Source organism: Lagopus leucura, unplaced genomic scaffold (genome assembly GCF_019238085.1).
Source record: "Lagopus leucura isolate 7727_CA_CO unplaced genomic scaffold, USGS_WTPT01 Super-Scaffold_1, whole genome shotgun sequence".
NCBI lineage: Eukaryota > Metazoa > Chordata > Aves > Galliformes > Phasianidae > Lagopus > Lagopus leucura.
In genome coordinates, this window is record NW_024962250.1 from 10545230 (window position 1) to 10570233 (window position 25004).

The 25004-nt window shown below is 43.2% G+C and overlaps 1 protein-coding gene across 1 annotated transcript in view; it reads left to right on the forward strand.

Annotated features, from left to right (window-relative positions):
- Positions 1-8755: 8755 nt before the first annotated feature.
- LOC122175136 (deubiquitinase DESI2-like) overlaps positions 8756-25004 on the forward strand; it is a 53329-nt gene continuing 37080 nt past the window's right edge. The window contains exons 1-2 of the mRNA XM_042862569.1: positions 8756-8794; positions 24251-24356. Coding sequence (XP_042718503.1) covers positions 8756-8794; positions 24251-24356 — 145 coding nt within the window. The remainder of the gene's footprint in view (positions 8795-24250; positions 24357-25004) is intronic.

Genomic DNA, 25004 nt, shown 5'->3' on the forward strand with positions numbered 1-25004 from the left:
AAGACACGTGAAAAGATAAATGAAGCCTCTGTGTCAAGCAGTGCTCTCTGAGTCGAGTCTGAGCAAGAGTAAAGCCCGATGTCTGGGAGTGTTTGGAAATGCAGATAAACCAGAGGGGAGTGGAGGGGGGTGGTTGTTGGTGGGCTGTGTGTAGGCTACCCTGAAGAGCCAGGTGGAACGTGTCTGGAGTGACACAGGGAGCAAGGCACAGAGTTCCTTGGGAAGAGTAAGCCTGCTATGGGCTTTGTGTTTGTTGGCAGAAATAAGACTTTGCGTCCATTTCTGTGGGCCAGCAGAACTGCACCTGCAGAAGTCCTTTACTGATACAATCATATCTCCTAATAGGAACATAGATAGGCCTCTGATACTAGCAAACTGCTTAGCTAGAATGTGCAACAGGGAGAAGAAATATGCTATTTTATTTATCTATTTATTTTAGTTTAGTTTCAAGACTTTTACCAGAAACAAGCTGATATTGCTGTCTTGGGTTGGTTATGGCTGTAATTGTGGATGAGTGTGCTTTAGTGTTCATGGCACTAACAGTTGGGAACAATCAAACTCTGATATTTGTTTGAAGCAATGCTGCCATTTTTATGTACTGAATTTCTTCAAGCTCAGTTATGAGGACAATCAGTTAGAACAAGTGAGCTATTTGTGCCTTGCAAAATTATATGCTTAGGCCTGTTGCTTTGAGTTTTTCAGTGATTCAGGGCTGGAGAAATCTATGTTAACATTGGAGCTTGTTGATAAGGATGCCAATTTCACTTCATTAATTCGTATATTATAGGAAGCTAGTCCATTAGCCTGCAGTGCCACCTAGCCTTCTCATCCTTTGGAGAGCAGAAAGTATGGTGTGACTATTTAAAAAGTTAAAAATAAATAGGAAAACATCTATGTAATGAACCTTTTCCTCCTTTGTTTAAAGATACAATTCAGTCTCATCAGAAGATTTTTCACTAGCATTCTGAAAATCATTATGCCAGTGTTGGGGAAAAAGCAGTGGAGAAATAGACAGTTTTTTTTCAGAATGTTAGTTCTTTGCACAGTGCAAGTATTACTCATAACTTGTAAGGTCTGAGCTTGATGAGGAAGCAGCCAAGCTGGTGCATGACTATTAAATATTTTAACAGTCTGATTCATCCCAAAGTGATTCAGAGACTATTGATAGTTGCCCTGTCAGGAGTTACCTTCTCTGTGGTAAGTTGCAGTGATTGGTGACATACCACTAGTGCTCTGTTTAGTGTAGGATCATGCTCCTGGAATTGGAAGAAAAGGTTGAGACATAAGTACAGAACCAGGCTGGGAGCAACAGCCCCCGCTCAGGTTGGATGCAGGAGGTTAATGAAAGATAAAAAAAACACGTCTTTACACCTATGAGCTCTGTCAGCTTCTGGCACAGCTCTGTGCTTCCATCAATCTCTCTATCCTGTCAGCTGATTCTTCTCCCTCACTGTTAAAAGGCAGAATTGTATTTTCCTCACTCTTTTGGTGGTTAGGTTCACATTATTTACTTGCTCTTCAAGTGTTGATCTGACTTGCATGTTGTTAGTAGGTGAGAGGAAAAAATAAAATCATCATTTTGACCAGTACACTTCCAGGGCATCTGTGACAGCTTCTGCTTTTCTAAATAACAAATGCAATTAATCTGAACTTTTGATTGTGTGGCTCTGTGGAAAAAAATGCACAGCTTTTTGCTTTGGCACCATTAGCCTGAATCACTATGTATTTAGAGCTGAAAGAGCTTAGAACATCGGGTTCTTTGTGAAAGACAACAAATGGTGAGTAAAGCTCCTGCCATGGCCACCCTAAAAATGTAAATAGGCAAAAGGTGGAAAGTGTGCATTGCCACAGGCTGTTTTTGGTGCTGGGGATTCTTTCAACTAGTTTGTGATTGCCAAGTAAAACCTCAAACCAAGCCCAATGAATATGGATAGGATGGGACACCATTACTGTGTTTCTCTGACATGGTTTTCAGCTTATATTATAGCAGTATTCAAAAGAATTGGTAGCCAGATATGTCACATGTACCACAGCAGGCTGCTTCAGATTTGTGGGTGGGAGGAGTGAGAAACAAATCTATTTCGTTCCATCTCCAAATCCTGCTCTGTTTTCCTCTGTATCTGTAAATCTTCCTTAGTATTTGATCTTATTAGATGTGAACAGTTTTGTTTGAGAAGGTACTGCAGTGGATTTGGGCTTGATTAAATAAAGAATCAGCTGAGCAGTGCATGCGTATCTGATGGTTAGCCATGGCTTGTTTGTTACAGATGATGTGCGAAAGCATATTAGAGTTCCCAGGGTGTATCTTTGCATTAAACAAAGCCCATTGCTGAGTCTTGTAGAATTGCAAAATGCTATCCATAGCAGCTTACAAGTTGCATTTTACTCTGCACACCTTTCAATATTTTTACGATTTCTTCACTTTTTATATTCAGATGCTGATCAGACTGCAAAGAGGATAGATATAGAGAAGGGAACACTTAAATTCTGTGAGTAAGGTATGATGCTTACATGCATCTTTTCATTGGTATCCTATACCCTTGATAACTTTTCTGGAATGCAGCTATGATTTGACTGCAGAATATGATACTCAGCCGGACAGAAAAAGAGACCTAATACCCATGTATCTGATACCTGCACACTAATCTGTAGGTGGTTTGAAGGTGCTGGACCAGCCCAGCTTAGCATCTAGTGAGCATGAACATGTCTTGAACCAGTTGACCAAGTGTGCCAAAAAGGGTATAAAATGCCATAATTTGAAGTTTTTGGGTGCTGTGTTTGTTGGAGTGTGCTTTAAATCTACAGGAGTAAGAGTCCACGTTTCCTGCTCCTTGTAATGTTACCACCAGGTTATTGTATGGAAAGCAGGCAGTGATCCCAGCAGGGTGTGGACTCTGCATTTAACTGGTTATGTGGAGATGGAGGGACTGGTGCACATCAAGCAAACCTGTTTACTGGGTCTCTGCTCTGAACTGAAGACCTCCTTGGGGGGCCCCCCCCTTCCCCTGGCCTGCCTGAAAGTCCTCTAGCCAGTGGAGTTTAGGGCATACACGGCAGAGGGATAGATATAGTCCTAGTCCAGGAAAGAGACAGCTTACACACACTGAGGGCTAAGCTGCAGCTAGCTTTTTGGATCTTATCCTCATCTTCACAAGTATAGCATTGCACATCAGTTCAGTTATCCTTGATCCTGACTGTATACACTGCAAGTTTTCTATTCAGCTAGATTTTGGTCACTTTGTTTCTGTGTACCTCTGTGATGGGGAGCTGGTGACATATCTTTTCCCTTGCTGTTTACCCCTGCCATCTCTTTAAATTATTGTACTGTCTTTCGGTGTGTTTGTATGGTATGTAATAACATGAGTCACTGCTCCACTGCATGCTGTTACTGTATCATGGTGTAAGTAAGTAGTCTTAAGATGTGACTGAAAAGCTCTTTGAAACTAAACCTGTTTATCTCCTCGGGTATATAGAAAGTTACTGTTACCGATATTGCTCTTGTCCGCATGCAGTGGCTGATCTTGAGCTATTACTTAGTGCCATTAATTTGTTAATAACATTCGTAACTACTTGTCTAATCTTTACCGTCAGAATGAACATGGATGTTCAGCATTTCCACCCTAGTTTCCCTCTTGTATATTGATTGCCTATCAGCTGACAATGTTGCTTCATGTAAACAGAGTCCAAACTGCCAGGGACCTGAGGGCACAAGTGGCCCCTAATGGCCTTGCCCGTTCTACCCTGAGTCTCTCCCAGCCCTATCCATGGCCCAGCAGCCCCATTTCAATCCAGCCCAGGACTGTCAGCCTCTGCCCCAGCTATGCCTGCCTTGGTAGGATGTTGGACTCCAGCCCTGCCCTGCTGGGCTGGACCTGTGCATCGGTGTCCCAGCTTGACATTGGACCTTCATCCCTGTGAGCCTGCCTGACATTTGGCTGAATGGGGCTGCCATCTCCAGGCCTGCCCTGTGCACCTTGTTCATGAATTGTGGGATGGGGCCATGGATAATGAAGGTTCTGCTGTGCCAGTCATGTTACTGCATTCAAGAATCCATCCCTGTAGGAGCAGCCAGCCTTCAGTGCTCTCTGACAAATAACCTAATATTTAAAAGTTGGGAATTGTTGCTGCAATGAGAAAGGAGACAAAATGCAAAACTGAATGGAGTTGAATGCAAATATTAATTTTGCTACCTTGAGCTACTGACACGTACCTAGCTTTCAGCTATGGCTCCCCACAGTCTTGTTAAATCCTTTAAATGCCTAATTTGACAATTTTTCTTCCCCTTTTTGGTACAATCTGAAGGTAACTGCTTCACCTATTGCATTAACACAGAGCAAAGCATAGGCCCTCTGGCATTGCTGGCATCCTCTGCTGATTTCATCTCCCTGTTTTTTTTCTATATCCCACACTCAATAACTAGAGTGGAATCAGTCATCTCAATGTTATGTGCTAAGTCTCAAGTGGAAGGAAAACTCCTTCAATCAAAATGCTTCTTGTGACGTTCCTGGAACAAAGCTGCAAAACTCCAGCACCCACCCAAGAGGTGATTTGTTAATATAGATGGAGGTAGAGCAGTAACTCTCTTTATATCCTAGCATATCCTCCACAATCCTTAGGGATCTGATAAAATACCATCTACTTTCTAAAATACTATTTTTTACTTCCTTTAAAAAGGGTAGTCTTGGCTAATGTACTCAGAACAGGGTAAGAATGACAACTTGATGTGGGCAAAAGCACTGTATACAATCCAAAATAACAAGTTGTTAATATAATGGACAGCCAGGGATGGTGCACCTGATTTGGAGATAAAGCCACTATGTGTCTTGGTGTTTAAACTCGGCAGCCCAGCTGTGAAACATACTTGAAATCTCCATTGTCTACTGGGTTTCTAAGGAGCTTTGGAAAGCGCGTGAGAATGAATTAAGGAAAGGTGTTAATTTAAGCTGGAATTCCTGACTAGTAATGCAAGTAGACAGACCCTCAGGTGCCACCATGAACTCTAATACTTCCATTAATTCTTTCTTGCACTTCTGTTTTCCTTTTGTTCTTGTCCCCAGTGGAATATTGCAATGCTGTTTAGACTGTCCAGCAGTGCCGCTTTCCTGAATGGGAACCTGGAGGAGGTGGCTGAAGTGCTCTCAGTTATGACCTTGATACTATGTAATTACTGAAGCTAATACCTGCTTGGTGGTTTTCTTTTTCATGTTGGTTGGTAACATTACTGTCTACTTTTAACCCTTTCACTGTGTTTTTTTTCTTAACCTAAGAATGTCTTATCTGATTGACAGGCAGTGATTCTGGAAGGCACGCAGTTTTATGTTACAAATAGTAAGTGTGAATAACCAAAATTGAACGTAAATGAACACCTTCTAAGTGGTTGCCAAGGATGTGGAGAAACTTGGGAAACTAGTCTTCTAAGAGGCTGTTTAAAAGTGAGCTTTAGAGTTAAATCTGGAGAAATGTTTGTTTTTGTGATGTCCTGAAAGTAGCTTTGGGATGCGCTTTGATCCTGAAGCCACTTTTAGGACACAGAAGAAACAAACAGCTTTGGGATCAAAACAGATCCCGAGTAAGGAGAATCTTTCTTTCCTTTTGTATTTGCAATTAATTTGAATGCTTTTTAATGCTTAGACTATGATGCCTGTTAGCAGTGTGACTGTCAGCAGCATTGTACTCACACCTCTGAAATAGAATAGTTTGGTTGCATGAGTGATATCAGCCTGAGCTTTTGGTGAAACATTTTAACACAGTCCAAAGCAAACCATGCCTTGTAAACAATTTACATGACTGCAAGTAGCTTATATGAATGTTAGAACACTTGTATTCAGGCTGATCCCTTCTATCAGGAGTTATAGTAAGTTTGCTAAAATAGAATGAAGTAAAAAAGGGTCCCTCAAATACTGGACACTGTGGAACAGCTTCTTTCCATGAACACTAGAGAGCCTAGAGCAGGTACATTCGTGATATTGCTCTTGCAGTTATATTTCAAGTTAGGTGGAGTGAGTCTTGGTCTTCTTGTGTGAGTGACATTTACTCTCTCTCCTATAGCAGAAGTCCTTTAAATAACAAAAGCACATTTAGACTGGTTTTGATCACCTGAATTTAAAATCAAGCTCTTAAACTTTTTTTTTTTTTTTTTTTTTTTCCTTCTTTCTCTATAATTGTAAGTGGGTTTGTTGTCTCTTTTTTTTTTTTTTTTCCTCTATAGGTGATTATTTTAGAAATGTTTTTAGGATAGAACATGTAAGATTGTGACTGTCTGTCACGTTCTGAACTACTAAATATTTATAGGTGTCTGTCACTGGAATATGGGCCTGGTTAAGTCTCTTCATTTATTTTTAGTGAACTTTGGGTACTGCAGACACTAGAGTTAATTTAGCAAGTAAGCAAGTGGACAAATGTGGAAAGAGATTGTGTGCTGCTCATCTTTTCCAATTACATCAGCTGATCTTATATCAGCTATTCTCTTTCTCTCTCTCTCTCGTATTTTTAAAACATCATTGCCAGAACAGCAGAGAGAGCCAAAAGTAACAATCTCAGGATATCTTTGACAGTTTAGCAGGAGCCCTGTGGGATTCAGTAGGAGGTTTGCTTTACAAGTGATGGCACAAGTGAAGGAGCTTAGCTCCTTTCAGTGGGAGCCTTTTATTGCTTAGCAGTCTTTAGAATGATGCCTGGGGTTCAGTCTGTCCTCTAAGCAATATCTGGACGTTGAGCTGTAAGGGAGTAGGAGGCACCCACTTCCACCTGCACAAACTGTTCCTGCAAGCCTCAGACCGCTACAACCAGATGGTTAAAGGTGCCTAAACAGGGTAACTGGGGGTTGATGGGTTGGAGAACTGGGGTGCTAGCCCCAGCATCGTGTGTCTGAAACTGCTTAGCCCACTCATGGAATAACCAGCCTGGGTGAAATTGCTGTGCTGGAGTCCCTACCACGCTGCATGCTCAGGACCAAGCTGTGGTATTCCCCTTTCAAAATACAAATGTATACGGTTAGACCTAGAACTACTTCGCCCTCCTTTGGCACCAGCTGGGGGATAATTTTCATGGCTGACTCTCTGGAGCTGGCAGTTAGCTATGCAGGACGCGAATGCACTCTCTTTTCAGGCTTGCCTGCCTCCAACACAAATCCTCTTGCAGACTGTGTAACAAGTCGTTTACAAAAATGCAGCTCTATGGTCTTTTCCTTCAGCTCCTGACAAAGAGAAGTGAGCCCTTCTCGCAGACAGGATGGTTCCCGTGTGACTCAAGACAGTGTCGGGATGGGCTGGGGCATGCTGGGCTTTGCTGATGTAACAGGCTCCCTGCAATTTTCATTCAGATCTGGTTGGCTGAGAGCTGGCAGAAAGCCTCAGATACGCCTCCAACGCAGATGAGGTCATCTCTGCTTTTTTTTTTTTTTTTTTTTTTTTTTTGAGCTGCTCCAGAAAGTCTGCGGTGTCTGAACATTTAAGGTCATCATGCCAGTTTGCACACCACCTTGTATCTCTGCATGCGGGAGCCCATTTCTCCATCTACTACACCCCTTCCCAGCACTATCACAGACCCCTCTCTCCCTTTAGAGGGAGAGGAGGAGCAAAGGGAAGATGAAATTACTGCAGTGGATTTTATAATTGACTCTTGCATCCTGATCAGAGGAAAGCATTTGCTGGAAAGATGTTGCAGGACTGCCCAGATCTAACACAAGTGTGAAGTAGCTCCAGGACAGAAGAAACTCCGGACCTTGCCACTAACAGAAGTGAAACTACTCGCCGTGCCCGGTCGCTTCATCCCTTCCCCGCCCTCCCACCGTGTGCCGCGCAGAGATGCATCCAGCCAGCAGAGGAAGGGGTAGGTCTCCCCGGCTGTCAGTCAGCAAGGGCTGCCCGGCCCGGGACGAGCTGATCCCGAAATAAGGACTCGCCCTGGCGGACAGCAGAGCACTGGGAAGCGCCCGGAACCGCACCGTGCCGGGAAGCGTCGCCCGCTCGGCATCCTCTTCTCTCTGGAGCCGCTGATCCCTCGCTACCTCCTTCAGAGAACTGCCTGTTAACTTCGGCGCCGAGGCCGGGTCTGCCCGCCCGGCTGCGGGCAGGATGGCGGCTATACCATCCCCACTCTGTCCTGGGGGCAGCCAGCCCCTTCCTCTTTTTCGTCCCACCGCCGAACCGCGCGCTGGAGCCACTGTGGCACCGTCGCTTCTCCACGTCCTGCTGGGGACGGAGAGCCCGCTCCGGAGCGCCTGAGCGCGGGCCGAGCCCCAGCACCGCGGACAGCTCCCAGCGGACCGGTGCGCCCGGCTCCGTGCCTCGCAGCCGCGTTGTAGCAGCGCGCTGCTCTGCCGAGGACGCCGAGGCCCCCCCACAGTCACGGTGCTGCCCACGGCGGTAGAAGAAGGCTTATCTCCGGGCTCGGAGGCTGTCTTCTGTAGATTGGGATTTACGAGCCTGACTGCTGCTTGGTTACACAAGTCTATGGACTCCAAGGTGTGCTACTGAGTTAGAAAGAAATCTGGCATCTGTCACGCTGTGGAAGGGTAAAAGCAACCCTATAGAGCCAGCAAAACAAGCCCAAACCTTCCTACCTCCCTACAACCAACTTTACCCCCCACCTACTGACCGTAAGCATTTCTCCTCCCTTCATTCTCCTTCCTTTGGAGGCTGTAGGATGAGGCATTTCCCTCTGTCTGTCTCGGGGTAAAAGGATATCCTAGGGGCAGCAACACACATCTGGCAGGGATTGAAAGGTTTAAATCCAGCCTCCGCGGCAATCAACAATGGCCAATGAACCAGTGATTCTGAATGTGTATGATATGGTGAGTACCAAACAGTTTTGATTATGGGGAGCAGTGGGGCTGGGTGGGAGCTTATGCTTGGAGGCAGACATTGTATGAAGAGGAGCCCAGCACAGTTCCTCAGGGAGGATGATATCCACCCTCCTCCAGCAATCTCTTCATCTAGGCATGTCATGTTCTGGCTGTCAGAGATGATGCTGACCATGGCATTTTTCTTTGAAATGTTTAGCATATTGTGCCAAACTACAAGTAAAACTGTACTGGATTTTCTGCAGAATTTTTTAGGAGCAGTAGTGGGTGAGGGGAGGACTTTTTAATTTCCAGTGTCCCAGTTAAGGAAGGACATATGATCACCTCTCTCTCTTTGCAGGAGCCACTCGTCATTTAATTTTGAGAGATCGAGCACTACCAGGCTGTGGAAAGAGGGTTGGGATGTCATCCAGGGATGAGAAACATCTGTGGAATTGTATTAGGGATGTTGTTTCCAGGTTAATAGTAATCTGAATCAATTCCTTATGCATGAGATCATAGTTAATCATAGTCTCTGAAGGTTAATTGCAGCAGAAGGAGTAAAAAAAAAAAAAAAAAAAAACTGGTGAAGTTTCAGCATAGGGAGGAGCATAGGGACATGCTCCTTGGAAATATTTTTTGGAAGTTCATAGTGTAGCAAGTTGATTCTCTTGCTCTCTTCTTGTATAGATTGTAATTGGAAACTACCTGTGCTGAAAAATCAGAAAATCTGAATCCTATCCTTAGCACAAAGACCTAAAGAGAAGATGGCTTGGCTCAACCTGTTTTTCTCTCTGACTTAGCACAGGCTTAGGATAAGCATGTTCGGATGAGGAACGTTTTGATAGTGATTTACTTCCTCCCTGCATTTGTTAGTGAGCTGAAAGACAATAAATACTTTTCCAGAGAGTAGCCACCAAAGAGCAAAGAGTAGGCTCTGGTAAATGCCAAGCATCTTTTTATTGCAAAAATTAAGTAGTCTTTTGTTGGCTAGAAAAGCTGAGTTATTTCCTCATGGAAGGAGGGTGTGGTAAGGACTGTTTGGGTAGGATTGTGTCTGTGAAAGACAGTCTGAAAAGCACAACTAGAATAACTTGAAGCTGCCTCTACCAGAGCTACTATAGGCAAAATTGAGCAAGTTGGTGTAAAGTCTTTCCCTAAGACTTTGGTTTTGAATGCTTAATGGTCTATGATTCTATTCTACAGATGCTTGGCAGCTTAAACTGTGAACTTTCCCAAGCTGTTCTTCAAGCAAGGGCTGGTAACCCAAGCATCTGGTGGCAAGTTCTTGGTAATCAGAGGTCAATATTGCAAATGTCAAAGAGTTCCTAGCTAATAATTTGAAGAAGGTAAAGGGGTTGTGTTGCTCTTCTGTTTACACACTATCTTCCATTTTTTTTTTTTTTTACTTTGTTCTGCTGCAGGCTGTGGTCTAAAGTTTCTCAGCCACTATTGAGCTGTTCCAAACCAGTGATATTTTTCTACTGAGCTGAAAAAATGTGAATGCTGGACAAACTTTGTCTTTGCGTTTGTTTTTTAATGCCACTGACACTTAAGATGAAGCCCTTAGGAAGCTGGGGAGGAAGAAACTTGCTATTTATGGTCACTGTGTTCTGAGATGGAAACCCAGGCACAGTGAACTGAGTTGAGATCATCAGTTTAATTCACAATGACTTTTACTTCCTGGTAAGCCACAAAAACCTTCATGTGTCAGTACTAACTCCATAGGGTTAAGCACAAGTTAATACTCTGTACATAGGGACCATTCTATTTTCATGTTGCATCTGTTTGACTACCACTGAGTCACCTCCAGTTCAAATTCTGCATCATGATTATTGAGGCTACATGCTTTTCTATTGCTGCTATGATTTTAACACCATGGAGTTTGGAATGTAGCCATGCAAAATCTGCACTTTGTTACATTGTGGTGGGGAATTGCGGGGGAACTGGGAAATGAGCACATTTGTTTGAATGGCTGTTGGAAAACTAGTCTTGAAGAAAAAAAGACAGCTGGGGTAACAATTAACTGGATGTAAAGCTCCGCTTTCCTGACAAGCATCATGACCCCTGTATGGCATCTGGAAGCACTTACACTGCAGGAAAGCTTACCCTTAGGGCAGAAGTTCAATTATGGGCTTTGTGCAGCCATGAAATACTCACTCTGTGCAGTCTCATGTATTCAAAGATTATAGCCATTTATCTTTTTACCCATTGGATAGTACTAGGCTTGAGAGAGAGGGGAAAAAAAAAAAACAACAACAAAACCTTGTACTTAATAAGGTGCTTTGCAGAAATTACTGAAGCAGGTAAATCTATTTATTAGACTTGTTTTCTTCAGCATCAAAGAACTGAGCAAAAATCACTGGGCATTCCAAGTGTTCAGAGTATCTATACCAAAAGCAATTTCTTAATCCCCCAGCATCCAGGGTGATTATATCTTATTTACGTGTTGCTAAAGAACTTCTACGCACCTGTACATGCTTGCAAAAAGAGAGGAAGGGAGAACTTTGCAGGAGTATTTTAAAGAGTATACAGGATGCTGAAGTCTAATTTAAGTGTGCGTGTGAATGCAGAATAATACAGATCAGGGGTTTGGTCATGGATAGATCTCTTTCCCAGTTAGAATCCATCTCTCACATGGACTTAACATAGGCCAGCAGCTGTTTGGAAACCTACCGGAAATAACTGGGTCTATAAGATCTGTGGCAGTTTGCTCTGATCAGTCCCTTATCACTTTACCTTTGGAAGTATAAATCATCAATTTTCTCTTGATAACTTGTAGCTTCCTTCCCTCCAACTCCCCCTAATAAGCTATTTATTGTAGATTATCATACTTGGATCACAGGACTGATTTCCTTCAACAAGAATCTCACCCTTTTTTTTCTGTCTTACTTTGAAATAGTTGACTAAATCACTGTAATATTAATAAATGTCACTTCTTTAAATCAGACACAAGAATGACTGCAGATATTGCCTGGGTTTAAATCTTAAAGCACACTAGCTAAACATGTTCAACAAAAAATAATCCATTTGGCAGAGATTCAAGCTGGGGGCTCTTGTGATGTTTTCAACTTACTGCACAGCACAGTCATGCTACCAAATTTAAAGAAAATGTATTTATATCACTGCTGTCCTTCTTTTATTGCAGGTATAGTTGTTCTGAATTTCCACTGTCTTTGCAGCTGATAACACACAAAGCTTTCTCTTTGATCTGCTGGCATTTTTGCTTATGCTTTATGCCAGTGAAAATGAGACCCTGAGCTGTTTTGCAGAGAAAAATGGGAGCCCTGGTCAATCGGCAGTGTTGATGTAGCAACTGTTTGGATGAGAAGGATGAGTCTTTTTCTCTTCCTTGTCCCACTTTTATCCCATTGGCATTGCTTATCATTCTTAGGTAAATAGCATTCAGGTTATAGTAGGCACAGTAGCTCTAAGATTTCTTCTTGTGACTTCTGACTTTAGAGAAGTACCAAAAAATGTAATGATTTATAATGGCCTTCCCAAAGTCTTCCAGTCCTTTATATCCTATACATCACTTGCTATCTGAAGGGCTGATGGCTATTAGCAAAGAGCAGCCCTGCAGAAGAGTAAATGGGGTTTCTCTTGCTTCACTGATCAATGGGTGACAGTGTTGTCATTTTGATTTCTCTATCATACCACTGAATGGACCAGCTAAGTAGCCCTGACAGAAAGACCTCAGGATACCACTGGCCTTCTTGGCCAAAGTGCACATTTTCGGCTCACGGTCAGCCTGTTATCCATCAGGACACCTAGGTCCTTCTCTGCAGAGCTCCTTTCTGTCAGGTCAGTCCCTAACTGATGAATGCAATTATTCCTTCCCAGTTGTAGAACTTCCTCTTGTTAAGCCTCACAAGGTTTCCCTCTGCCCAACTCTCCAGCCTGTCTGGTGTGTCAGCCAAACTTCCCAGCTTTGTAGTATCAGCAAACTTGCTGAGAGTGCAGTCTATCCCTTCATCCAGGTCACTGTTGAAGATGTTATGTAAGACTGGACCCAGTGTTCCCCCTTGAGAACATTGCTAGCTACAGGCCTCCAGCTAGACTGGCTGCTGATCACAACCCTCTGAGCTCTGCTAGTCAGATATCTCACTGTCCTCTCATTTGTTCCACACTTCCTAAGTTTATCTATGAGGATGTTGTGGGAGACAGTGTCAACAGCCTTGCTGAAGTCGAGGAATTCTCCTTAGCCAAGGGAAAATTACATTCCGTTCACTGTGGCAGTAGAGTGGGCTCTTAGTATTAGCTAAATGGACTGATATCCTATCTGCAAAGTGAGGGCTGAGGAAACACTGTGGAGGTACCAAAATAGCTCCTCACTCTGTGCGAATACAGGTGAATGAGCTGTGATGCTAGATAGTGACAGTACAGTTACTTGGGTACAAGTCCTAGCCTGTACTTCTTGTACCCTCTGTCCTATTGCCAGGGAGTGTGTGTGTCAAGGCAGAGGCTTTGCAAGTGGGTGCCTTCACTACAGAGAGAATGATGGGGGCAGAAGGTGGGGGGCTGACCTAGACTGTCCTTTCTCTGTTAGTGGTATTGCAACGTTTCAGCAGTAGGTAGTAGGTAGTACCTACCTAAGTAGGTAGTAATAGTCTATCATTCTCCTCGGAAGAAGTGAAGTAGTTCTAGCTGTACCACTGGAGAACATGGACCATGCTCTGTATAGCCAGTCAGCTTCTGATCTCCCAGCAGAAGCTGATCAGAAATTGATCACAGCCTGTGAGCAGATCAGGTGAGTAGAAAAGCTTTGAAGAGGTTGCTTATTTCTGACCTTATAAATGCCTTTCAGCTTTCCTAGGAAGCAAGGCTTGGCAGGATGGTGCTGTATCAAGAGGAAGCAGTTTGGCTCTCTTAATTCCAGGAGGGAGGTAGGGAGGGGATTCTCAGACAAGCAGCTTGTGGTGGGGAAGGCTGCATGTGGTGGTGTTCTACAGCAGACGCTGAGATAGCGTGAGAGTTGGATTTTGTATAATTTATGTGCTCTGAAAAGAGAGGACAGGCCAGTGATCTGTGAGGAAAGGCTTAAAGCTAGAGGGTCTGTATGGCCACTCTGCAAATGCAGAATGCTTTAGTGCTTTAAGCTACTTTCTCTCATACAGAACAGTATGAGAGAACAGGAGATGGGAGCTCCTTTGCTGCTTGTTCTTTGCAGCTGAAAAGCATTTTTCTTTAACATGTACTGCTTGCATCTGATTTGGAGGTAGTGACCTGTGTATACGATTAAAAACCAACGCAATCTTGCTATCCTAGCATTGCTTTTTGTTTTTCTGCACGAGTGTGTGAGACTCTGGCCACTACAGTTACCTGCTTTGGGATGAAAGGAATTAGAGGCTCCTTGTATTTCTAGCTTCAGTACTCAAGGAGTCTTTGAATCTATTTTAGAAGCAGCAGCATGATTGCAAGCAGAACACTTCATTCTGTGGTGTGAATGTTTTAAGCACTGACTAGATCACAGAACATTTTATTATCTCTCTGTTTGGAGGAAAGACTAAGTCTCATTCCTCAGATAAATGTCAACACGTTTGTGATTACTGTAAGTAGAGGTCTGTGATGCTTTTTAGCTCACTTAGTCAGAAGGGAGAGAAATCCTCTTGTGGGTGGTGGCCCTGCTTCTTGCACTATTCACTAGTTGTTTGTGAGCAGCTGTGTAGAGAAATACAGCCTCACCTGACTATTTCTAAGAAAGCAAATGGAAAATGGATTTTTTTCATCACATAACTTGATAGCTGTAGTGTTTCTTGATACGATGAGCTAAAGAGATGCTCTAAGTTAATACAGCAACTTGTGGTCTTGAAAGATAAAGTGATATAGAGTCAGTGGGATCTTTCCTTTCTGTTTCCTCTTTCATACGTTGGCCAGTTAATTTATCAAACAGAACAGAATGCTAAATATTGCCTCTAGGAGATTTTAATTAAATTCTGGCAACTCCAAATATATTAAAAAAGTTGTTCTGAAACAACACCTCCACTTCTTAAAACACACTAAATGAAATGTTTTGACTCTTTTAAAAAATGTTTGCCAATCATCTCCGGCCAAAACCGTTTGCCAAATCTGAATCACTTCCATTCTCAGAAACACATTGTTCACTGAAGTTTGCCGCATTCTTAGAAAAGCTTGGTAGGGGTAACGATATCCTTATTTATTCTGTGACCACTCTCAAAGCTCATAGAAATTCCTTCTTCCACGAATAAGCTCTGGCTTAGGAAGCTCTGTGTTGTCTTATCTTCTTCACAGGCTTCTTATGGAGTAAGTTTAAAGGTAAATCTTTTAAATTTCTGAATGATGAAGGAAAAGTTATGGTCTTGGGATTTTATTGCTGACTTCGTTTATACAGAGCCTTGATCTTCTGTCTTCAAATCATATCACATACAGCATGCTGTGTAACAAGACAGAATGGTGAGATAACAGTTGTCTGGTGTCTAGCAGTAGGTTTCCCCACAGTGCTGTAATATGCCCTACATAAATGCTAAACTGTTTTTGTTTCTTCAAGTAATTGAACTTGCCACTAGCAGCATTGGGAGGGGAGGACCAGGTGCACCTCAGATGCTTGTTTTCCTCTTCTTCCTGGGGCTTTCATTGGCCTTTTGTGCTAGCTCCTTTATGGGACTGGGTTTAGACTGCTGAACTGTGCTTGTGCTGCAGAATAGGTCTTGGGTTCACAGTAAGTCAGGTGAATTATCCCCTGCAAAAATCTGTAATGGCAATAATCATACTGAGATACTTGTTGTTATGGGCCCAGCAAAATCTCTGGGAAGACTCTTGGTTAGAAACCAGAGACTGGATAGATCAACACTGTGGGTGAGGGAAGGCAGATAGTAGAGAGTTGCTCTAACTAGATGTGAGCAGAATCCTTAGCCCAAGGTGTGAGAGACTACTTCACCTCTCTTGGATGCAACATTTCCTGGTGCAAGTGTCTGGCTTCATAAGTGCATAAATTTGGTGTTATGGCAAATCTGCTGGCAGTACATTCAAATCTTCAAATAAGTCAAAGCTCTAGCTGAGTAGTCTGGCAGTGGGGGAAAAATAAGGCTTTGTTCTGCTTTTCTACCAGACTGCATCAATTCGATTAGAATGATGACAGGCTGACCGCAGGCAGGCCAGGCACAGACTGGGATTTCTGCCTTGCTCTGCCTGAGCATGGGAAAAGGAAAAGGAAGGCAGTCCGATGGTGCAGATCACCGATGTGGTCAGTGCTTGATTCAAGCATGTGAGGAAAATGATGACGTGGAACTAGACATCCATTCTCTCTTGCATCTTTGGAGAGAGGAAGTTAATTGGCAGATGAAAAGATGCAGCAGTTTACACACTGATCTGCAGCTGAGTTCAGCAGTTCAAGAAGAAGGACTCAATGCAACATCTGATCTAAAGCAATTCAGAAGCTGCAGAGTAAGTGGCATGGCCTGAGTTAATAAGTCCAGTGATGAAGTGTGCCCATTTATGCATAATAAACAGGGTTTTGTTGTCTTAGCAACAGCCTGAAGATGCTATCTGAACAGCCTGTTTTGATGTTGTCAGGGTGACAGGCTGTCTGCCTGTCCACGTTGTTGCGGAGTTTCTCCAGCACTGCAGTCCTTAAGCTGACTCCAGCTACAGCATTCACCCCATCAGCAGCTCATTGAATCTGTTGCCCCATGAACTGACTTGAATTGGTTCAACGAGGATAATGTGAGAATTCTCACTTCTGTTAGTTCTATATGCACTAGGGAAAACTGCTGTACAGCACTCTCTCCTTTACTTCAGCATTGGCAAATATAAGAAACCTTGATGAGAACAGTGAGCTTAGGAAAGGGTAACACAGTATGAAAAATGCATGAGTTCTTCTGGAGCAAAACCTCACAGGTCTTCTTGTAAGGCTGGCTCCCATGACAGTGCTGTTAATGCAGATCCTGCAGATTCCAATCTGACTTAGTATCTCTAAAGTCATTTCAGGTTCCCGAAGAGGAAGGATTTGGCTTGCTTATGGGCAGGATTTCAGGTGTAAGGTCAGTTGTAACTTGGAGATACAAAATTTTTTTTTGCTGCTGCGATTTGTTCTTTAGCCTCATCTATGGGCAATGTCGCAATCTGCTAACCTGTCTCTGAGCATGATTCTGGGCCATTCTGAGAAAAATGATTGCTTGCTTTTGTGAAACTGTGAAAGCTGGTGACTAGTGAATTTTCTCTGCTGCTTTTTGTGTTTTCACCAAACGTTAAGGCAGGCTCCTGTTAGAACACAACACTTCTGGCAGCAAGGTTTAGCCTCTGGCTGTCTACACTGTCAAGTTGTTAATGTCCCTCAGATATATATTTTTAATTTTTAAAGAAATCATAGTATTGTTAAAAGTTGATGGGTTGACGGTACTGGAGACTGTCATTCTTAACCGAAAAGACCTGCTCTGTCTGTTGCAAAGCAGACCTTTCTGCCTCGTGTGCTTCTTCTGTTTTGAGGTTTGAGGCACTCTGGTGCCAGGGCTCAGCTGGCCATCTAGCTTCCCGTTGGGACAGCCCCTGGGGATCAATTATACATGCAGAGGGGGCTTCTGCTGCAAAGAGCTGAGCACCAGTGACAGAAACAGAGCCACTAAGTTGGAACAGCTGTCAGATCTGTTTTGAAGGGTGGTGGTGGTGGGCAGCTAGATATATACTTGTGCATTAGTGAGATGGACTGAATCTATATGGGTGTTCTAAGACTCCAAGCCACTTTATTGACTTGGGTTGTGCTTATTTGATTCTTTATTTTGATTTCTCTTGCTCCTGTTGTTATGCCAAGATGATGTAGCTGAACCTGGGGAGGGGAGGCGGAAATCAATCAGTATGTTAGATCTATATTTCTGCTGGGAACTAAGAAAAGCAAAACTCACAAGTCTGTTGACTGCTTTCACAAGCTGACTCAAATTCTTTAGTGGGATGGAGGGAGGAAATTTGATGTCATTCTGTGTAAGCAATGGATGTTCTTGAGAGTGAATGGTCTAGAGGAGTGAAAACGTCCCATTGCTTCAGAGCTTTATCTAATAATCAGTGAGATTTGTCAGGGCAAAATATGAGGTTACGTCCTAAGAATGGAAAATTCGTCTTAATCAGTAAATAATTTTTTCAGCATTGAATATTAAGGTGTATGAAAAAGCAGTGATAAGGAGAAGAGAAATGCTTTTGTCTGCAATTGATTTTTGTTAGGCAGGGATGCTTATTTACATAAGGGATTGCCGGATGCTAGAAAACGCTGAAAGCATTTCAGCCTGTTTATTAAGTGCCTTCATCATGTGGGTCAACACACAGGTCATCTGCCAAGTGGATACTGATGGGTTCACATATCTGGGAGATGGAGGAACTGGGACCATGAAAGCTCTGTTGGTGACATGCTTTGTTTAAACTTCAGCCCTGGATCTGTTACTGTATTTCACCTCTAGTCTTACTTAAATCAACAGTGAACTCCTCAATATCTTCTACTAGTGATTTATACTGTATGTAAATGTAAGAAAAGGTTCCTAGGGTACTGATTGCTGCCTGGGGGTTAGAGTGCCTGAGGACCTCAACGGTGAGTTATAGGTGGCCTTTTCTATAGGTTAGCTTTCCCTAGGTGCATGATGCAGGAAACCTTGAGTATTTCTAGACATCTGTTCTTGGCCTACCTGTGTGTCCTACTCTTTTTGAGACTACTTGAAGCAGATGACCTTATATTTGCTATATATTCGTCTTCTCCCAGCTCTGGATTTGCCTGATGAATGTTGGATATAGCAGAAAGAAAAGATCAAGAGGTTAAGCATGGGGGACTAGTGTGAGATGTCATTCTCTCTATCATTAATGTATACTCTTGGTGGTTTGTAGGACCTCAGCACAATTCTAGTTGAATGAAATCTGGGTTGTAGGTGAGATGCTTTCTTAGGAAAGCATTTACATGAAAAATGAAGGGCTCTGTTTACCTGCCTAAGCACAGGCATTGGAGGCCAGCTCAGGATATCAACCTGATGTCCGGTTTCCCCTCTATGAAGGTCCAGATCTCTTCTCTCATGGATCCTGTTCCACAACTATCAACCTTGTAGACATGTTTGGAGTATTCTGAAGCATGATATGTTGAGAGGTTCTGACACAACTGTTAGATGTGTGCTGGGGGAGAATCAGTGGTATTTCTGCATTTGACTACTACCATCTAGCGTGCTGATTCATCTAGAGTGACAGAGACCTGGTTAAAGTCCCTGAGGGAGTCAAACTGTCCCTTCATGCAGGTCTGCCACAGAAGCAGACAGCAGGACGCTCAGGATCTGGTCATTCTGGGCCTGTTGTGTCAAAACACATAATATTTGTTTGAAATATTCCTTTAGTGAAGAGTGGATGATTCCAGTGGGAGCTAGCTGCTCCAGGAGGGCGTCTAGGCTGGAACCATGCTGTGGCATTATTCATACTTGTTCTCTGGTCTAGTGAATGTGTATTTTATATAAGAAGGGATCTTTCCTTTGCTTCATGTGAAAGGGAACTACTTTACCATGAAGTGCTGAGAAGTCTTGACTGCAGACACACCATGAGAGTATGGCCAAGTTGCTTCCTTCTGAATCCCTTCTACCAGGCTAAGGAGATTTGGAATTTGGTCCGTGTCCTCCTGAACTAGTGCTTGTACTCATTGTTACTGGGTACAAACAGAAAGCACTTGCTATTCCTTGTAAATAGAGGCCAACTGTACTCCTATTGCTTTGTTTCCTCTTAAGACATTTTCAGGTAGAAGCCAGTCTTTGTTTGCCCTGATTCCTTAGTTGACTATGCAACCTGAAAGATAATGCAGCCTCTCTTCTGAGTCTATCCTAGCATTAAGGATAGGCAGGCTAATGCATCGTCTTAAACTACCCTGTGATGATGGCATTATTGAAAGGTGGGAAGGCAGTGTTGGATGTTTTAGAATCTGCAGAGGCTGGAGCAAAAAGTGCATGTTCTGAGCTGAAATCCTCCCACTGGCTTTGGCTGATCTGTCCACAGTTCTAGTGCTCATTGTTCTTGATTGCAGTGTCATTTGCTGTGCCTTTGTTCACTCTAATTTTTATGGCTGCTTGTTATCCAAGGCAGCTGGCTATCTTTCTTTGGAGATGTTGGAATGTTGCATGGACCAACTCCACTTCCTGCTGCTGAAGCACTGTGCTTCATGGGCTTGCTACTGTGTGGATGCTGAGGTCAAATGTTTGAGGAATGGTTTGTACCAAACTAAAACAGAACAGAATAATTCTGGTGTGAGCCAAATAGAAACAGATCAAAGAGAGGCAAACTGAATCATTCCATTTCAAGCTCAAATCTTGGGACTAAAAGAAAAGTACTACAACATGTTATTTTTTTTCCTTAAGCTTCATAAGCGAAAGGTGGCTTCTCCAGAGCAAAAGCTTTCTGGAGGATAAACAAATGCAAACCATATGAACCCATGCAAATTTTGCTTCTTTTTCTGTCTGTGGACAGTTCTGGCTCTTCCCTTGGATAGTGTGCTGCTGGCAGGAGACAGAGGCCATGGTAGCCAGAGGCCTTGACAGAGCCAGGCAAGCAGAAAGGATGCTCCTTGGTGGGAAAGGGAGGACAAAAAGTCATCTGTCCCACACCTTGTTAACTGGATTAGTCCTTCCAGCCTTGCAGCACTTCTAAGTGATTTTCCTTCTGTCCCTTGTATCCAGGCACAGCTAATGAGAGGGGCCGTTTCTTCTGGGTGTTGAATCAGAAGGCAAGAGAAAAGGAGGATGTGAGGGAGATGCTTGTACTTCAGTCCCTCAGAGTATTTCTTCTTCAGTCTAATGGTAACCAATCAGAATTTGAACTTTTCAGCATCCTTTAAAATTCACCCTCTTTCTGGGAGGACAGTAAGGAGCAAGATACAAGTAGCAATAAAACTGACCTCTTCAAAATCCTTTGCCACAGTGAAGTTATTCTAGGAAGCTAATGCATCCATCTGCGGCCTTAACGTGCCATGTAGCAAACAGCATTTATTGAAATGCTCCAAGGATTCCCTTTGTAGTGTGTAATTACTTTGAGATATGCAGCTCAGTTCCTGTTGCAGCTGTTGTTTTGGATAATTTTGATACAGTTAAAGCTCTTGCTGGATCAAACAAATATGCAAACGGAAATTTTTAAAGTTTATGTGAAGAACAAATTAATATTCTCTAACATATCAGGTACTTAAAAATCCTGTACTTGGTGCATCTGAACTTGGATTTTACTTCTCACACTCACAGGACTTTGAAGCATGTTTCCAGCTGTCTGTTACCTCTCCAGAGGTCTCAGAGGTGTCTCATTAAAGCTGATGTTAAAGCCTATTAAATACATGAAGGTAGCTTCTAAGGATGCATCTCATTTAGCAGAGTTGTCACTAGGAATTGGCTGAGATCGTTCTGCTCTGATCCCCCAGTGACTGGCGTAGTGAAATTACCTTGAGAAGAGCAGAATAATACCTTCTGTGTGCTGGGAGACGAAAAGCAAAGTGTCTGGAAAAGGCTGCTGACTTACTAGGGGCGTGCCAACCTTGTCACCTTCTCTCCCTACCAGCTCCCCACCCTCCTCCTTGAAAGTGCAGCCTCAGCTTGCAGAGCTTGCAGATGGGAGGCATCTGTCCTTGAGCTCTGTGTCTCCAGACAGTTAATTATTAATCATCACAATATCCCTTATGTCAAGCATCTGAACTGCTCATGAGGCATGGAGAACTGTTTTATCAGTCAAGTCAGTAAGGTTTCAGTGCCCTACTGCTCATTATTTGTGATATTGTTGTTCTCTCAAAGAGCTTAAGTACTTGAGGACAGACAAAAACACCCAGAAGTAATGGTAATCTCATCTGAGCCCCACATTTGATGACCTAGTACTCCTAGAAACATTCTGTATGCCCAGAAACAGGGGCAATATGTGTAGGAACAGGGAAAACAACAGAAAGTTAAGCTTGCATCATGGATCCTGCAGTACTGGTGCTATACCACTGGGTGTGTTTGGAATGTAATGCTACTGCAGTGTAGATATTGTTGTCCTTTATGAGTAAAAGTCTCCCTTGAAAGGCACCTAAATAACATTTAGATCCTGGGGATGCAACTAGATACCTGTCTGTGAGATGCTGTTTACTACTGCTTGAGGAACAGTGGGACATGTGAGCTTGTGTGAGGCACCTGCAGTTTGTGTTCAGGTAGTAGGCTAGGTAGGGGGGGCTTAACAGAGACAGACCAAAGAGCAGCCATGAAAGAAGTCACTCAGCTTGTGTCAGCGTGTAGGTTGTTTTTGAATGTTGGGAGTATTCAGATATGAGAACCTGACTTCCAAATCCTTCTAGCTGGAACTATTCTAGTAGGAAGGGAACGGTGCCAGCACTGTATTTCAGTTTTACTTGTGCTTACGTACATTGACACGGATCTGGAAAGAAATCAAAATCCCAACTCCTTTTCATTTATCCATTGGACGGTTTTTATAAGGAGTAAATTTGTTTCCTTTCTCCTGTCTGCAGAAAAAGCGTTTTGAATAATGTCATAGTGTGAGGGTCACCCAAACAAAAAGAAAGATGCAGAGCAGTGTGGCACAGGATGCCTTTACTAAATACCTTGGAGTCTGCAGCTGTTGCTAGACACAGTGGTAGTTCTCACTAAACATCAGGCATCTGAGCTCTTTTCAAAAGTGTTCTGAGTAATCTGAAATCTCTCAATAGCAAGAGCATTTTTCTAGTAAGTTGCTTGAGCTGACAAGCAAAAGCAATGTTATGCTTTCCTACCTCCATTTAAAACCTTACTGTGTGAATTCTTAGGTATGCAAGTGAATGAACCATTAAAACAGGATCATGCATGTGACTTAGCGTGCTCTTTTCTTCCACTGTGGTACAATTAATGCTAAGCTTTGCTAGGGCTTCCAATTCTCTTCCATCCTTCTGTCTTTCCCAGGATGCCTTTATGCAGAGTGAAATAAGCAATGGTGAATCTCACAGGATGCTTTTTTTTCTCAGTGAATCAATGATGGATTGTCACTGATTAGCATAGCTAGGGTTGACTTTACTCATATTTCATTCTATCCTAAGATATCATGATAGCAGACAAACTTGAATTTGTGTGTAATAATAGAAGGGGAGAGATGTTTTTTTTTCTTTCTTCAGTTCAAACATAACATCATGTTCAATGACACCACTGTGTTTTTGTGAAAAGTACAAGTGCTTCGAACATGTGGGAATCAAAACCTCTAAATAGATTGTGTAATGCTGCCAACGAAGCATGTCCTTGGACCCTAGCCGAGAACAGACAAACCTTCATTTTGACTAAAGCACTGGATTTCTGAGAAAGACCAAAACTATAGTCCTAGTTTCATCACACTCAACACCCTCTCCCCCCCCCATCATACTCACAGCAAGGTGCTTAAATCTCTTTGCTTTGGTTTGCCTCACCTGTGGGAAGGGAAAGAGTGCTCCTGTTGGGGTGGGTAGAGATGACTGTGGGATGCCAAAGGAGTTAAACGCAAACAGCTGCTTGGAATCTGAGATGTAACTGCTTGGCCTGGGTTGAAGGAAGGGCAACCAGCAGCAGGGTTTCTGGGAGGTGAGCTGGGGGCCTGCTGATGGGATCTGCCTGACCCATGCCCATGGTGAGTAGGCTTCTAGCCCAGCTTTTGCCACCTCACTGGCTGCCTCTGACTTTTATGTGTATGGGATGATCTCCCCTGTTCTTGCCTCCTACCTGGGGATGTTTTTTATCGATCAGCCCATGCACCTGCTCCTGGCCTTTGCTTTTACTGGCCTTTGATTGCTTAGGGCAGATGAAGTGTTTAGAGGCAGCTGCTGTTTCTGTCATTAGCGCCCAGGCTTCCTAGGAGAATGCTGCTGGCTTTGTGACAGGCTGAAATCTGAATCAGAGGGAGTGTTTTGCTTTAGCATGTACAGAAGGAATGGGAGAGCAAAGTAAGGAGGAGGGGAAGATGTCATTCAATTTGCTATTCATTTAATTATGCTAGGAAAGCACAGGCAATCTGAAATGATGGTGTGCAAATTGCAGATATGCATGTTGCAACACACTGGTATTGTTGCAGATGTGCAGTGAGTGAGTAAGAAAATAATGTAGAGCAGAGGGCCATGTACACTGTCTTGCTAGAATACATTAGTTCCCTGTGAGCAGTTCTGTGCTCTGGGGTTGCTGCCGATACTTTCCAGTTTAAAGCAGTTTTCAGTATCTGCGTTGTGCTGCTGTTGCAGGTGCTGTAATAGGAGGGTGCCCAGGAGATCTGTGTAGTCTTTTCAAGGCTGGCATATGGTCCTTTCTGTCTTCTCTACTGTACTTCCCAGTGCTTCCCTGGAGAAGGAAAAAGCTGTTATCCTCATCCCACAACTGAGGAGCTAGCATGCAGAGAGAATGGCTTGTCTAATGCTTCGGTGTCTCGTTGTTGTGCTGTCTCTTGGGATTTGATTCAGCGTTATGTTTGTGAGACTGTTCTTCCTTTTGTCCAGCTGTGGCTGCTGAAAGTGATTTCTGATTTCTGAAACTCTGATTTCTTTTTAAGGATTATGACAAATGTCTCCGTGCTAAGCATTTTATTGAAGCTTCCCAGTTTTCCTGTGCTTTCCTGGATGATGGATTTCAGATAGTTTCCAGCAGTGGAGAGGATAGTGGGTCAGAAGCACTCTTCCACAGCTCATTTTTCTTAAAATGAAACCGCAGGCTCTGTGTTGCTATCGTGATTCCAATTTGAAAGAAAACTCCTAGGACTTCATGTTGTACTGTTGACACCAACAGGATCAAAGATGGCTCTTTCCACACCAATTAACTTACAGAACAGCTCTGGTAATACAATTCAAGAGGCTTTTCTGAGAAGATGTCACTTAATATACAGGGGTAGATGAGCCAGAGCTAGAAGAATTAATGCCCCACTTATTTCCCATGACCCTGTATAAGCCTTGCACTGAAATAGAAAGAGATGAGGAGAAACAGTCAGTCCTAGTTTTGCCCAATGGCTAGGCAACAGGATTTGCATGTATGTTAATCTACCCAAACTCATCTTCTGCTTTAGAAGCAAAAAAAATTGCTTTGGGTCAGCCTGAAGTCATTATGCTGGCCAGTTTATACAGATTATCTTTTAATTTGATGGCTACTAGATTTGAAAGTGGTTTTGTGTTTCATCTGAGACTTGTCAAAATAGAAAGCAACCTAGGATTTGGGGGATTGGGATACAGTGGCATTACACACTGGGGTTACTGGAGATGGTGTGTTTAAATACTGCATGCACATCTATGTTCTGTGGATGGTTTGACAGACTG